Source organism: Thunnus thynnus, chromosome 17 (genome assembly GCF_963924715.1).
Source record: "Thunnus thynnus chromosome 17, fThuThy2.1, whole genome shotgun sequence".
Taxonomy (NCBI): Eukaryota; Metazoa; Chordata; class Actinopteri; order Scombriformes; family Scombridae; genus Thunnus; species Thunnus thynnus.
The window spans coordinates 21,824,299-21,837,926 of record NC_089533.1 but is presented as its reverse complement, the minus strand read 5'-3'; the positions used below and the strand labels follow the sequence as shown (position 1 = coordinate 21,837,926).

The following is a 13,628-nucleotide window of genomic DNA, read 5'->3' as shown; positions in this document are numbered from 1 at the left end:
TATACATTTTCCCATAATTCAGCCTGACATATTTGGCATGTTTGGAAACTTTATGATCTCTGCTAGATTTATAAAAAAAAAAAGTTCTGTAGAATTGAACAGTGTTTGGCTGCACAGCAGCAGTTTGCAGTGATTGACCCGCTAGCGAGTCAGTGAAGTTTAATAGGTTAAAGGTCATGTTTTAAATAGTTGTTCAAAACTCTTGATTTCTCCTTTTTAGGATTGAAATGTGAGAGAGAAATTCATTTTTGGTGATTTCACGTCACCATCTTCCAGTAACCATGTTATGTTTATAACCTACTCTGACATGAGTTTATAACTCTTAACCATCAATATAACAATACGTATTGATTGATATTTAACTAGTGGACACATTTAGCATTTTCTGAACTTGGAATAGATGCTGCTGTACAAATTCTGCAGTCTACAGAAGATGACCTTGTTGTGTTTCCATATTGGACAAATATAATCAGCAGGAAGAAGACAGTGTTTGTCAGTTACAGTGGTTTGTTTTCTGATCTTTCCTGCAGGTCCATCAACAAAGAACAGTTCCAACGGAAGAAGAATGACACACTCGACCCCGAGTTGTATGTCCCCCTCTTAACTCATTACCTTAACATTATATCATACCATCTTTGTGATGCTGAAAGAATTATGATTTCATGTATTTTGTTTAGATTGCATAATAATTTTGAATATTTTGGATTTTTTTTATACACTTGCATTACTTAAAGATAAATAATATGATAAAGTAATTATCATTTCTGAATGATAGACATCTGATTAGCAAGTTTGTGGCTCCCGTAGAGGAACGAGCAGGGTATTTCAATGATGCGTGACACGTTGCTTTATTAACTGTGTGTCTGTCTTTTGTCTTCTCGCTCTGTCTCCGCTCAGGCTTGTGGAATGTACTGACTGCGGTCGTAAAATGCACCAGATCTGTGTCCTGCATAATGACACCATATGGCCATCAGGGTGAGCCAGCTATCTTACACACACTCTGTACATGTTACTGGGTCTGGAAAATAAATTTGGCCCTCTGTGTTCTTTAAAAAGCTTTAGAATAATCCAAAACATCAATAAATATGCTGGAAAAGTGGAAGTGTTAAGTCCTGGTACACATATGTTTGCATGTAGCTGTCTATTTGACAATACGTAGTAGTCTCGATCATTACATCTGGACTGAAAATGTCTGCCAGGATGGCGGCAACACAAACACAAAAGTCCTGTAACTCGAGTGTCGACTGAGAGTCTCTCATTCCTCAAAGTTAGATCTCCCTTCTTGTGTGGTCTGTTTACATTTGCTTACATCTTTTAATTATTGAGTCATTATAGTTGTTTAAAGAAAGGAAGACTGACTTGAAAAGCAAGTCATCTCTTGATTAAAGCTACTCAATCACTGTCACTGGTGCTTATTGTGACAGGCTGGATGGTAACCTGCAAATGTAACCATTTACTATTTGTTTCCTCCCTAACCACAGCTTTGTATGTGACAACTGCCTCAAAAAGGCCAATAAGACACGGAAAGAGAACAAATACGCAGCCAAAAGTAAGTGGAATAAGTCTGTGTTTATGACTTTGTCTCCTTTGCCTAATTCAAACATTTCATCCCTTTTCAGCCCATGTTTTAATCTCTTTCTATCTTTAATACCAACATTTGTGAAAACTCAAACTATAGTAGCATAGTAATATTATTTATCTATATTTCACTGTATCATTATGCCCGTAATTACATTTCCTTTACTTACTCCACTCAGTCCACTCCCCAATAATTTAAATGCTTTATTTGGGAATAAAATGATGAAAATCAAGATTAATGTTTGAGCGAGATTGATAGATGCAATGAGTGGTGTATTAAACTTCTAACAGCTGCATTTGTTGTGTGGATCTCTGTTTATGGGCTGCATGCTTAAAATCTAAAATTGTCAAAGAAAATTTTAAAAAATTGTTAAAATGGTTGTAGTTATACATTAAGTGAGCTCTGTATTCCACCTCTTGGTTCATCTGTTGTCTTGTCTTTTGCAGGACTTCCTCAGACCAAGCTGGGGAACTTTTTGGAGACACGAGTGAACGACTACCTCAAGCGGCAGAGCCACCCTGAATGTGGCGACGTCACCATCCGTGTGGTCCATGTCTCGGACAAGGTGGTTGAGGTCAAGCCGGGCATGAAGTCCAGGTAGGAGGCTGAATTGTACTGCTACTGAGGGTTCTGTGTTTGTGATATGGGAAGCAGCATTGAACATATTTAGAATAATGGCATACTGTTCAGTATTTGTCACAATCGTGCTTTTTAATGCAGCAAAATCTTGAATATAATAGCAAACAATGTTGCAAGTAGTGTAATCTCTATAAACAGATTCTGCATATGAATGCAGAATCTGCAGACAACAGGAAGATTTTGGAACCGGAACGTTCTGGTTTCCTTTTGTAGTCTGAGTAGTATTGACCAATCACATCTGAGTGGGCTTTGGTTGCATGCAGGTAAACGGTCTGTGTGAGGCAGAACGCATTGGCTGAAACGCATCTTGGAACCCGTTGGCTACCCTCTGACGATGATTTTGCTTTTTATTAGTTTTTTTTTTTTTTTAAAAAAAGGATCTGCATTCATTTGCGTTTATCACTTTATAGAGATTAGCCGAAATGTCATCTGGACTATCTCAAGTTGCTAATGGGACTGTTAACAATGACCAGTGCACGGAAGAGGAAGTCTTGGCCTGGATATCCGTTATCTGGATATCCGTTCACTACACCGGAAGCCCCAAAATATTGGCCGTTGCCCCCAGAGGCTAAATCATCATCAGACAGATAGCTGATGGGTTCCAAGTTTGCAAGTAGTGTGGCTGAAAGTGCACAAAATCAAGACCAGGATTTATGTCACCATTTAGTATAGAAAATGTATATTTCCTCTGATGAGATAAACCAAAAGAGACAAAGGCTTATCACTTTGGCAAAACACTTTCCTGGAAGAAACCATGAGGCGACATGCTCTCGCCTCTGCCCAATCTGAAATGGGGAACTCTGGAGCAATTAAGTGAACCCTTTTTTAAGGTTGGTAAAAGTAGAAGCAAACAGCTAGTGGTCGGCTGATTAATCGGGCCGATATCTGGCATTTTTAGATAATCAGCATCGGCCTATTATCTCAAAATAATGAGCTGATGATCTGCCTTCAGATTTTATTTACTGATGGTAGCTCTCAGAAACAGGGAGATGCTGCTATCTGCTGATAAATGCTGTTGTTAAGTGCACTAGAACTTTATAATAAATAATTAATAAACAACAACATGGTATCAACATTATATATTAACCATCGGCCGCCCTGCTCTCTAAATATCGGCATCGGTCATTGAAAAACCCATTACAGTCGACCACTACAAACAGCCCAATCAGTCATAATCAGGTGTTGATGCACCAACCAACTGGACTGGTATCATCAATGGCTGTGATTAAGCGAGGCAGAGCTTCTCTCAGTTCCTCTCCATGCCGCTGCAAAAACAAATGCACAAGGTTGTTGTTGCTAGGCAACAGCTGGTTGGCCATGATGCACAGTAGCGCAGGTAACAGATGTATCCCAACAAGAAGTCTGTAAGAAGTAACTGAATGGAGAGTTTGTTTACTGAAGGGTGTGAAATATTGTGAACACAGGTTGGAGCATAAACACACAGAAGCAACTGGGACAAGTTTTACTTCCGATGCATCAAATTGATTCGCTACAACAGCCCAATATCGAATTTTAGAGCCATAGCTGCAGCTGTACAGTAGAGTTTGTGTGTTGTAATCGACTATTTAATAAAAAAGTTAAATATTGTAGTATTAATGCCAGTTCTTAATCAATTTGAGGAAAACTCACTTGTGTTTTCCACTAAATGCCAAAAATAGCACCACATCCCAAACTAAATAGCACAGCCTGTTCTTGTACTAAGTCCTGGTTGAAGTGTGTGCTGAATTTACAGTAAATATCCTTTTAGTTGTTGCAGGAGGCTTGTAATTTGTTTAGTTAACAAATTCCAGCCACTTGTTACGGACGTGCATCTCATCTGGCACCCAGTCGAACCAAATATTCCACTCCTTCAAAGCCTCAACACTTCAACTCTGTCAACAAGTTGTCATTGTCTCGGTTCTAAGATCGCACATTAAAAACACTGCACAGCAAGGAGCCATGCTTGCAAACCGTCCTCGGTTGTGATGTTGCTTTGTCAGACTTGTTCAAAAGATGAAAACACTATGGTGAAGAAACAACAGGGATGAGCTACACAAATTCAGATTTGGATTGTTAAAACAATATTTGCCTTGAATAGCTGTTTTCCTCACCTTGGCTGTTTGTTGTTTTCTCCAGGTTTGTGGACAGCGGAGAGATGTCAGAGTCTTTCCCATACAGGATGAAAGCCTTGTTTGCGTTTGAGGACATCGATGGAGCAGATGTGTGTTTTTTCGGCATGCATGTTCAAGAGTACGGCTCCGACTGCCCGCCTCCCAACCAGAGGCGAGTGTACATCTCTTACCTGGACAGCGTGCACTTCTTCAAACCACGACACCTCAGGACTGCTGTGTACCATGAGATCCTGCTTGGCTACCTGGAGTATGTCAGGAGACAGGGGTAAGAGCAAAACTCAGACCATGTCAAAATCTTAAAGGGATAATTTGCATTTTTTTGAAGTGGGGTTGTATGAGGTACTTAAACACAGTCAGTGTATTACCTGCAGTAGATGATGGTCCGCACTGCCCCAGTTTGGCAAAACAGGCAGAAGTAGCGACACAGAAGCTAAGCGATGCAGTGCTGTTGGGGCATAATACAGTGCACAACATGCGTAGGAATAGGGAAGTTCTCTGGTTGAGAAAATGTAGTGCCAAAGGAAAGGGCTGTCTGACAGCAAAATAAAGTGGTGAAAATATTCTAAATATAGCGTACACTGAAACTGATACTTTAGGTGATTAAAACATGTTTTGTTGCTGACCCGTCCATTACCCTACTATAAGTTAGAGATAGATGGAAGCGCCAACTGAGCATTTTCAACAGCATGAAAATGAGCAGGCAGATGGAAGAAAAGGAAATTAATGTATTTCTTACTTTTGTACTCGTCTCCCTGTCTCAGGTTTACAGCGGGTCATATCTGGGCCTGCCCACCCAGTGAGGGGGATGATTACATCTTCCATTGTCACCCAGCGGACCAGAAGATCCCCAAGCCAAAACGCCTGCAGGAGTGGTACAAGAAGATGCTGGACAAGGCTGTTTCTGAGCGCATTATCCATGACTATAAGGTGAGACTAGTTTTCTGTTAAGTTTTTAGACCTACTATGTGAATTAATGCATTTATCACAGCAAAACAGTCAAAACATTGAGTCACCCATAGTCTTGAACATTGTCAAACTGTTGCGCAGTATGACTTTTGATGACATTTTGAGAAAACAATCTCACCACAAGATCCTTTTTACTAGCTGTTCTAGAGCTTTCGATCATGTACAGATGTTCAAACTTCCTTTTTTTTACTGGGGAAAAAAAATCTGAAAAATGGGCACTTTTATTGTTTTAAATGTTGAATTACTTGGACGAACTATCTGATGATGAAGATCATATAATTTAATTGAAAGCCCCCAGACAGCTATTAAATAGACCTTGTGGTGAGATTGTTTTCTCAACTGCTGTTTCCTAAGTCAAGAATGAACCAGTCTTTCCTACAACAGTGAAAAAGCTAACAGGGACATTTATAGCATTACAAGCACTGAACACTCGTCTCTTCCTCCCTCTTTGTCCCACAGGACATCTTCAAACAGGCAACAGAGGACCGTCTGACCAGTGCCAAGGAGCTGCCATACTTTGAGGGCGACTTCTGGCCCAACGTACTGGAGGAGAGCATCAAGGAGCTGGAGCAGGAGGAGGAGGAGCGGAAGAGGGAGGAGAACAGTACCTCCAATGAGAGCACAGATGTGAGTAGAATAAGAGTCATTACTTTCAGGCAGAGACTGTTTTGTCACAAAACACTGATGTTTTTCATGGCAGCGCTTTGTGTTGAAGTCGACATTAAAATGTTCACAGGCCACAAAAGGAGACAGCAAGAATGCCAAAAAGAAGAACAATAAAAAGACAAGCAAGAACAAGAGTAGCTTGAGCCGAGCCAATAAGAAGAAACCAGGGATGCCCAATGTTTCTAATGACCTTTCCCAGAAACTCTACGCCACCATGGAGAAACATAAAGAGGTATGTGTCTCTCATTTGATTGTAGCAATAGCTGCTCACTCTTTTTTATTGGATTATATGGACTAATTATACTAAGAACATTACAGTTACTTACGTCATAGGAGTTGTGACATTGACTCCACTCTGTGAATGCATAAAATTTGAAATTCTTTAACCTTTACCGACAACAGAGTGAATTAAAGTTGCTATAACCTATATTTTTATGTTAACAATGGGTCACATGACTACTTGTATGTAGAAAGTGTAGCTTGTAGTGATGTTGTAAAGGAGGGTAAAGTTAGGTGTTGTTGACAGGTGATGAATGTTTGTATTAATCTAAAACCATATTTTATGAAAGCCTGTCTGTTCAAGCAGGGCCTGAATCACACAACATTCTCAGACTGTTTAGTAAACTTACAGCTGATCTTCTCCTCTCTCATTGCCAGGTCTTCTTTGTCATCCGCCTCATTGCCGGCCCCACCGCCAACTCGCTGCCCCCTATCACTGACGCGGACCCCCTGATGGCCTGTGACCTGATGGACGGCCGCGATGCCTTCCTGACTTTGGCCAGGGACAAGCACCTGGAGTTCAGCTCTCTCAGGAGGTCCAAGTGGAGCTCCATGTGTATGTTGGTGGAGCTACACAACCAGAGCCAGGACCGCTTCGTCTACACCTGTAACGAGTGTAAACATCACGTGGAGACCCGCTTCCACTGCACTGTCTGCGAGGTGAGAATCAGGACTTGCTGAAATTGAGCTTTTCTCCCTTTGCATTTTACTGGGGATGAAACTACAGCAAAAAGGCTGCAACCCTGTGAATATTTAAAATACTATGTTTTTCATCATTAGATGGTGAAAACCATGAGTGCCCACAATAAGCTAGATCAATTTTGAACTGAGAGGAAACATGCTGGCGTTTATCACACCAAAAACAGCCTTTTGAAAATCCTCTTCAGAGGGGGTAAATGGAAAAACCGCAGTCATGTTTCAGTGTTGACAGGATAAACAATGTTTTTCCAAAATAATGATGAATTCCTGCACAGACATAGTTGGGTGCTTTGTGGCAGTAATATTAATAAGCCCACTTTGTCACCTAAAACTCTAAGGTCACTTATTTTAAAAAGTAAATATAGACTACCCCACCATTTTTGAGACTGGGACATCTCACATGGGTTTCCATTTTGTTTGTTTTTTGTATAATTGTTTACCATTTTGAATTAGGGTAGTTATTGGAATTTTATATTTCAAAGGCATAAGTAATATATAGGTATATTTCAAAGCACAAATCCATTGGGTTTCTTTTTCATGATAGTGGCTGCTGAATAGATGAGGTAAAACATTTATTTATTCAGACAATAGAAGCCTGTTAGTATGACAGACGTGCTTTTTCCGTCTTTCCTACAATTTTGTAATATTTTTTCTCCCCTCCAATTTGGAACAACCAATTCCTTTGCACTGCAGTCATTGTCACTGCTAACTCCACTATGGCTTTTGGCCTGGAGAGGGTGTAGAAAGCCATGTGATACCTTTTGATACACATAGAGTCAACAGCAGTCTCAGGTCTCCCACACTGGTGCTTTGACCAACCAGTAGGAGCCGCTAGTGTAGTGAAAAAGAACCAGCCAGTTCCCAGCCAAACTGACTGAATCATGGTCTCTGCGGTGGTGGGCGACTCTTTTGTTCCCCTGTGCTACCTGTGAACCCAAACAATTATTGCGACTGGAGTGTCACTCATCAATAGTCTCAGATAAAAGTTTGTAAAATCTAGGCAGAAGAAGAGTCACAAAGGCTCGCTGATGTTTCTCTAGAGCACAAAGCAATGAGCTGCAATGACTGTTGCATAAAGGGAAAATATTGAAAAAGGCTGCGTGGTGTGCGTTAATGTGGGCACCTCGCTGTAGGGAACGGTGGCAAACCAAGATTAATCAGTTTGAAGGCTTATCAAAAGCCAAGCCAAGACACTACACAGTTTGAGACAGGATGGCACAAAATGTAGTGGTTGTGCTGATGTACAATCAATGTACATAATGTTGATTATTGTTTTCCTGTAAAGTTTTAACCTGTATTAATTAATCAAGTGCATGAATTCATATTTATTTTCCCATCTCTCTTTTTTCCCTTCCCTCTTCAGGACTATGACTTGTGCATCACCTGCTACAACACTAAAGGTCATGAGCACAAGATGGATAAACTGGGGCTTGGACTGGACGATGACAGCAACAACCAGGCAGCAGCAGCTACCCAGAGCCCTGGAGACTCTCGTCGCCTCAGCATCCAGCGCTGCATCCAGTCGCTGGTCCACGCATGCCAGTGCCGCAACGCCAACTGCTCCCTGCCGTCCTGCCAGAAGATGAAGCGTGTTGTTCAGCACACAAAAGGCTGCAAGCGCAAGACGAACGGCGGCTGTCCCATCTGCAAGCAGCTCATTGCTTTGTGCTGCTACCATGCCAAACACTGTCAGGAGAACAAATGTCCCGTCCCGTTCTGCCTGAACATCAAGCAAAAGCTCCGGCAGCAACAGCTGCAGCACAGGCTCCAGCAGGCCCAGATGTTAAGAAGGAGGATGGCCAGCATGCAGCGGGTGGGGCAGCCAGCTGGAGGGCCACCGGGAGGACCTGTTGTAGGACTTCCATCGCCAGGGAACAATGGCACCACTGCACCCAGTACTCCCACATCTGGTGGAACCCAACCTCCAACTCCCCAGACCCCGACTCAGACCATGCCTCCAGTCCCACAGCAAGTAATGGGCCCTGGACCGGGAGTCCAGCAGCAACAGCAGCCAGGTGGGATGCCCTCACAAGGTGGAATACCTCCTCAGCACCACCTTCATCACCAATTCCAGCAGATGGGGGGTGGAGGCAGCGGGGCTGGGGGGATGATGAGCTCTCCCCAACATCAGCAGCAGATGCACCCTCAGGTCCAGCAGCAGCAGCAAAGTGGAGCAGGAGCAGGGACCAACCCCCAGCAGCTCCAGCAGCACCCCAACAATTTGCCTCCATATACCAGCAGACCCCCAGGCTCCTCCCCAATCCATCAGTCCCAGGGAAAACCGGTTCTTGGTTCTGCAACACCTCCTCAGCAGCAGCCTGGTGGCGCGGTCATGGCTGGAAATGTTGGGGGCCAACAACCTCCCAACCAGCCCCAGAGCCAGCCTCCTCTTCCACAGCAGCAACAGCAGCCACCTTCCGGCCCTCCACCGGCAGCAGTAGAAATTGCTATGAAGATCCAACAGGTAGCCGATGCTCAGAGGAAGATGGCTCTACAGAGACAAGCAGCCCAGGCAGCTGCAGGCTTGATGCCTCCTCACCCCCACCATCAACAGGGTCAAGGTCAACAGATGGCCATGGGTCACCCAGGGCAAGTAGGGATAGTTGGACCCCAGGGCATGCCACCGCAGACCCAAGCAGCAGTGGCAGCTGCTCGGGCCCACATGGATCAACAACAAGGTGCTCCTCCAGGGATGATGGTTGGCACTGGTGGGCCCATGCAGCAACCCCCCCAGCAGGGTAACCTGCCCCAGGGCCAGCTCCCCCCTCAGGTGCAGCTTCAACAGCAGAGGATGGGTGCTCCACTTCAAAACCCGCAACAACAGCAACAGCAGTGGACAGGCCAGGGGATGCCGCCCCAACAGAGGCAAGCTATGATGAGCCAAATGGGCCATCAAGCCATGATGGCAGCTCAACAACAACAACAGCAGCAGCAGCAGCAAATGCAACAACAACAGCAGCAGCAGCAGCACCAACAAGCTCAGGGCCATGCTGCCTTGATGAATATGGCACAACAGCAACAGCAAGGTGCTGGTGGTGGGGTCCCAGGGGGAGCTCTCCCTGGAGTTGCTGGTATCCCAGGGGCTGCTGGTGGGAACATCCCCCAGGCAGCCCTCCAGGAGCTGTTACGGACTCTCCGCTCACCTAGCTCACCAGTTCAGCAGCAGCAAGTTCTCAACATCTTGCGGTCTAACCCACAGCTTATGGCTGCTTTTATTAAACAGAGGGCCTCAAAATACAAGGGGGGGCAGGGGGGCCCTGGTGGACCAGGTGGGGTCCCAGGTGTAGTCCCAGGTGGGGTCCCTGGAGGGGTCCCAGGAGGTCCTGGTCCCACAGGGGGTCCTGTTGGTAATGTCATGGCAGGAGGAGGGCAGCAGGTGAACATGAATGCTGCAGGTGCTGGCCAGCCAGGGATGCACATGGGCGGCCAGGGAGGGACGAATGTCAACATGGCCGCTATGGCCCAGCTACAGCAGCAGCAGCAGCAGCAACAGCAGCAGCAGTTACAACAGCAGCAGAGGCCGATGCTCAGCAGTTTACAACAGCAGCAAGTGGCAGCTCTCCAGCAGCAGCAGCAGCAACAACAGCAGCAAGGTGGAGGAAGAGGTATGCAGGGCCAGGGGCCACAAATGGCAAATCTCAACAGTCCCCAGTTTAGAGAACTGCTCATGAGGCGGCATCTGCAGCAGCAGCAGCAGCAGCAGCAACAACAACAGCAGCAGCAGCAGCAGCAGCAGCAGCAACAACAGCAAATGGGAGTAAATCACGGCCAGTTCCAGCAGCCACAGCCACCACAGGGGCAGGGCTACATGGGACAACCTGGAATGCAGCCTCCTCCAGTGGGAGGCCCACCCAGCGGCCCACCTCTTGGTCCTCAGCAGGCTGGTGGTCCCCCGGGCCAGCAGGGCCAAGGTTACCCAGGGTCGGTGGCGCAGCAGCAGGCCACAGCTGCACTGCAACAGAGGCTCCAGCACCAGCACCACCTCCAGATGCAGCAGCAGAACGCCATGGCTGGCCTGCCAGGAGGTGATGCAGGGCCAGGTGGAGGGGGTGTAGGGGGTCCTCAACAGCCACCTCAGGGCCCTCAACCCACTCAAGGTGGCCCCCCTCCTCAATCTTCTCAGGCCCTTCTCCAGCAGGCCCTCCATCAGAGGATGCTCCAGCAGCAGCAGCAGCATCTTGGTCCTGGGGGGTCACCAGCTCAGCACAGCAATCCCATGAGCCCTCAGCAGCCACAGCAGATGGCCCAGTCCCCCCACCCACACCTGCAGGGCCAGGCGCTGCCCACATCCCTGGCTAACCAGGTGCGATCCCCACAGCCCTCACCCAGACCCCAGTCCCAGCCGCCACACTCCAGCCCGTCCCCACGCATGCAGCCTCAGCCCTCCCCACATCACATCTCCCCCCAGATGCAGACGGGCTCCCCACATCCGGGCCACCTGAACCAGCACCACCCGGGTATGGTACAACAGCAACAGCCAACGACCCAGCAGCAGCAACAGAACTCTATGGAACAGTTTGGGTCGGACCAGAGCGCTATGCTATCTCAGCTGAGTGGCATGGTGGGTCTCCACGGGCCAGGGGGCAACAGTCAGGACCCGCTGGGTCAGAACATGAATCACAACCCTTTGGACATCATGTAGGAATTCTACTTAACGTGTCAAGTTGAGCTGGAAAAGCTCTGTGATTCTTCGCACAAACTGCACTCACCCAGGACAGTGTTATTGTTATTACTTAGCCTTTCTTTTTTATACTATTATTAAATGTTATTTAAAATGTTTTCAATAAAGATGCATTGAACTGAACTTCCTATGGGAGATGAACAATAAATCAAGCAGTCGTTAAATAAATTAGAATAAATAAATTGTAAGTTATTGCTGTTAATATATTTTTTTGCCAATTGTGGACAAAGAGGGGGATGGTTTCTCTAGCACCCCCTACCTCCACCTCTTGCAGAATACAAGAAAGGTAATATTTTCGGGGTTTGGGGGTAAATAGGGGTACTTGCCTTTTTTAAGAAACGTTTTTAAGATTTTAAAAGTGGACAAGAATTAAAGAGGAAATGATTTAATGCAAAGAACTTTTTTTTTGTTTGTTTCCCATCATTCATTCTGTCTATTTCTGTTTTGCAGAGTGATGTGGATTATTATTAATGTAAATCCAAACATGATGCATATCTTCCTTTTTAAATGTTTGGGTTTGCTTTATTTATTGTTTTCTTTTCGGGGGGAGGGGGGGCGGGGGGTGTTATGTACCCTAAGACTGCTACAATTCGTATAGAAATATATTTTTGTTATTGACTGTTAAGACGGGGGATTAGTGGATATTTCATTTCACTTTAGATGTCTTTAGTTGGGTCTGTCCAGGTGGGAATAATGAAATGTCAGTGTTTTTTTTGCAGTTGTTGAGGGTCTGCTGTGAGTTTGAGATGTTGAACGGACACATCGTGACGTCCCAGCCAGCTTCTGTAACGGACATCTATCATGCTGGAAGGGACTCTTCCCTCGCAAACATGCAAGCCCTCTCCCTCGAATGTGTGTGCACTCCTTCCTTTAAAGACACTTAATATGGAGCAGTGGAGGCTTGGGGAGGGGGGGTGCATACCTGTGTGCCTGTAACTTTTTGAGTACATGGGCTGGGATGTGAAAAAATGAGCGGGGTGGGCTCCTTTTAGTGTTTTTAGGATTCTACTGTTTGGAGTAAACAGAGGATATTGATCCAAATGAACTGTGTTGCACAGAAATGAGGAGAAAGGAGGAGATCTGAGCAGTCTGTCTCCGTCTCTTTCTGCCTCGTCCCCTTTGCTGCTTCCCTTGGACTTTAAATCCCCCCTCCTCCTCCTCCTCCTCCTCCTCCTCCTCCTCCTCCTCCTCCTCCTCTGGGGGAAGTTGCTCTCCCCCTCCCCAAACTCCATCCTCTTTATCTTTCTGCTAAGAACTTTGGGAGTTTAATTTAATATTTTTTACTGTACAAAGGAAACACAAACTGTGGACTCAAATACTGTTTTTTTATAATAAAATGAAAATTACCAATAGTGATGCGTCCTGCATGTGGCTGTTTGTTAGAAATAAGAACAGGTATTTGAAACATATTCACCTCCCTTTTCCCGTTTTTATTACTATTTATTATTTATGATTACAACGAATCAAAGGAGATTTAATGTGTTTTTTACACTGATCAACAGAAAAAAACTTGCATCTCTATAAAATGATCTAAATTACAAATACTAAATACATGACCGCAGAAGAATTCACCCCCTTTAATAGGACAACACCAAAAACATGCAAGTGCAAGTATTTTATATTTGTTGAGATCAAGGATGTTTTTCTGTCGATTAGTGTTAAATCTACTTTGATTCAATGTTGAAAAACAAAACATTAAAACTGTGAAGTGGGGTAAATATTTTTATAGGTTGTATATGTTCATGTAGAGCTGCAAAGATTAATCGATTTTCAGAAAATGAATCGCCAACTATTGTGATAATCATTTGAGTCATTTCTAAGGTTGCTGAGATTCTCTGGTTCCAGCTTCTCATATATGAATATTTCCTGTTTTTTTCAGTCCTCTTACAGTAAACTGAATATCTTTGGGTTGTGAACCATTTGTCAGGAGGACAAAATAAGATATTTTAGGTTGAAAAATAAATTCCAGCCGTAAAATCATCTATCGCACATCAACCTTTAAAAAAGA

At 44.8% G+C, this 13,628-nt stretch overlaps 1 protein-coding gene across 6 annotated transcripts in view; it reads left to right on the top strand.

The window, feature by feature from the left end:
- ep300b (E1A binding protein p300 b) overlaps positions 1-12,972 on the top strand; it is a 35,504-nt gene extending 22,532 nt beyond the window's left edge. For all 6 annotated transcript variants that reach the window (XM_067570354.1, XM_067570349.1, XM_067570352.1 and 3 more), the window contains exons 21-30: positions 531-587; positions 898-975; positions 1,482-1,549; positions 2,026-2,176; positions 4,334-4,594; positions 5,091-5,256; positions 5,755-5,922; positions 6,032-6,193; positions 6,619-6,900; positions 8,303-12,972. In XM_067570354.1, the coding sequence (XP_067426455.1) occupies positions 531-587; positions 898-975; positions 1,482-1,549; positions 2,026-2,176; positions 4,334-4,594; positions 5,091-5,256; positions 5,755-5,922; positions 6,032-6,193; positions 6,619-6,900; positions 8,303-11,581 (4,672 nt within the window). In that variant the 3' untranslated portion in view covers positions 11,582-12,972. The remainder of the gene's footprint in view (positions 1-530; positions 588-897; positions 976-1,481; positions 1,550-2,025; positions 2,177-4,333; positions 4,595-5,090; positions 5,257-5,754; positions 5,923-6,031; positions 6,194-6,618; positions 6,901-8,302) is intronic.
- Positions 12,973-13,628: the final 656 nt, after the last annotated feature.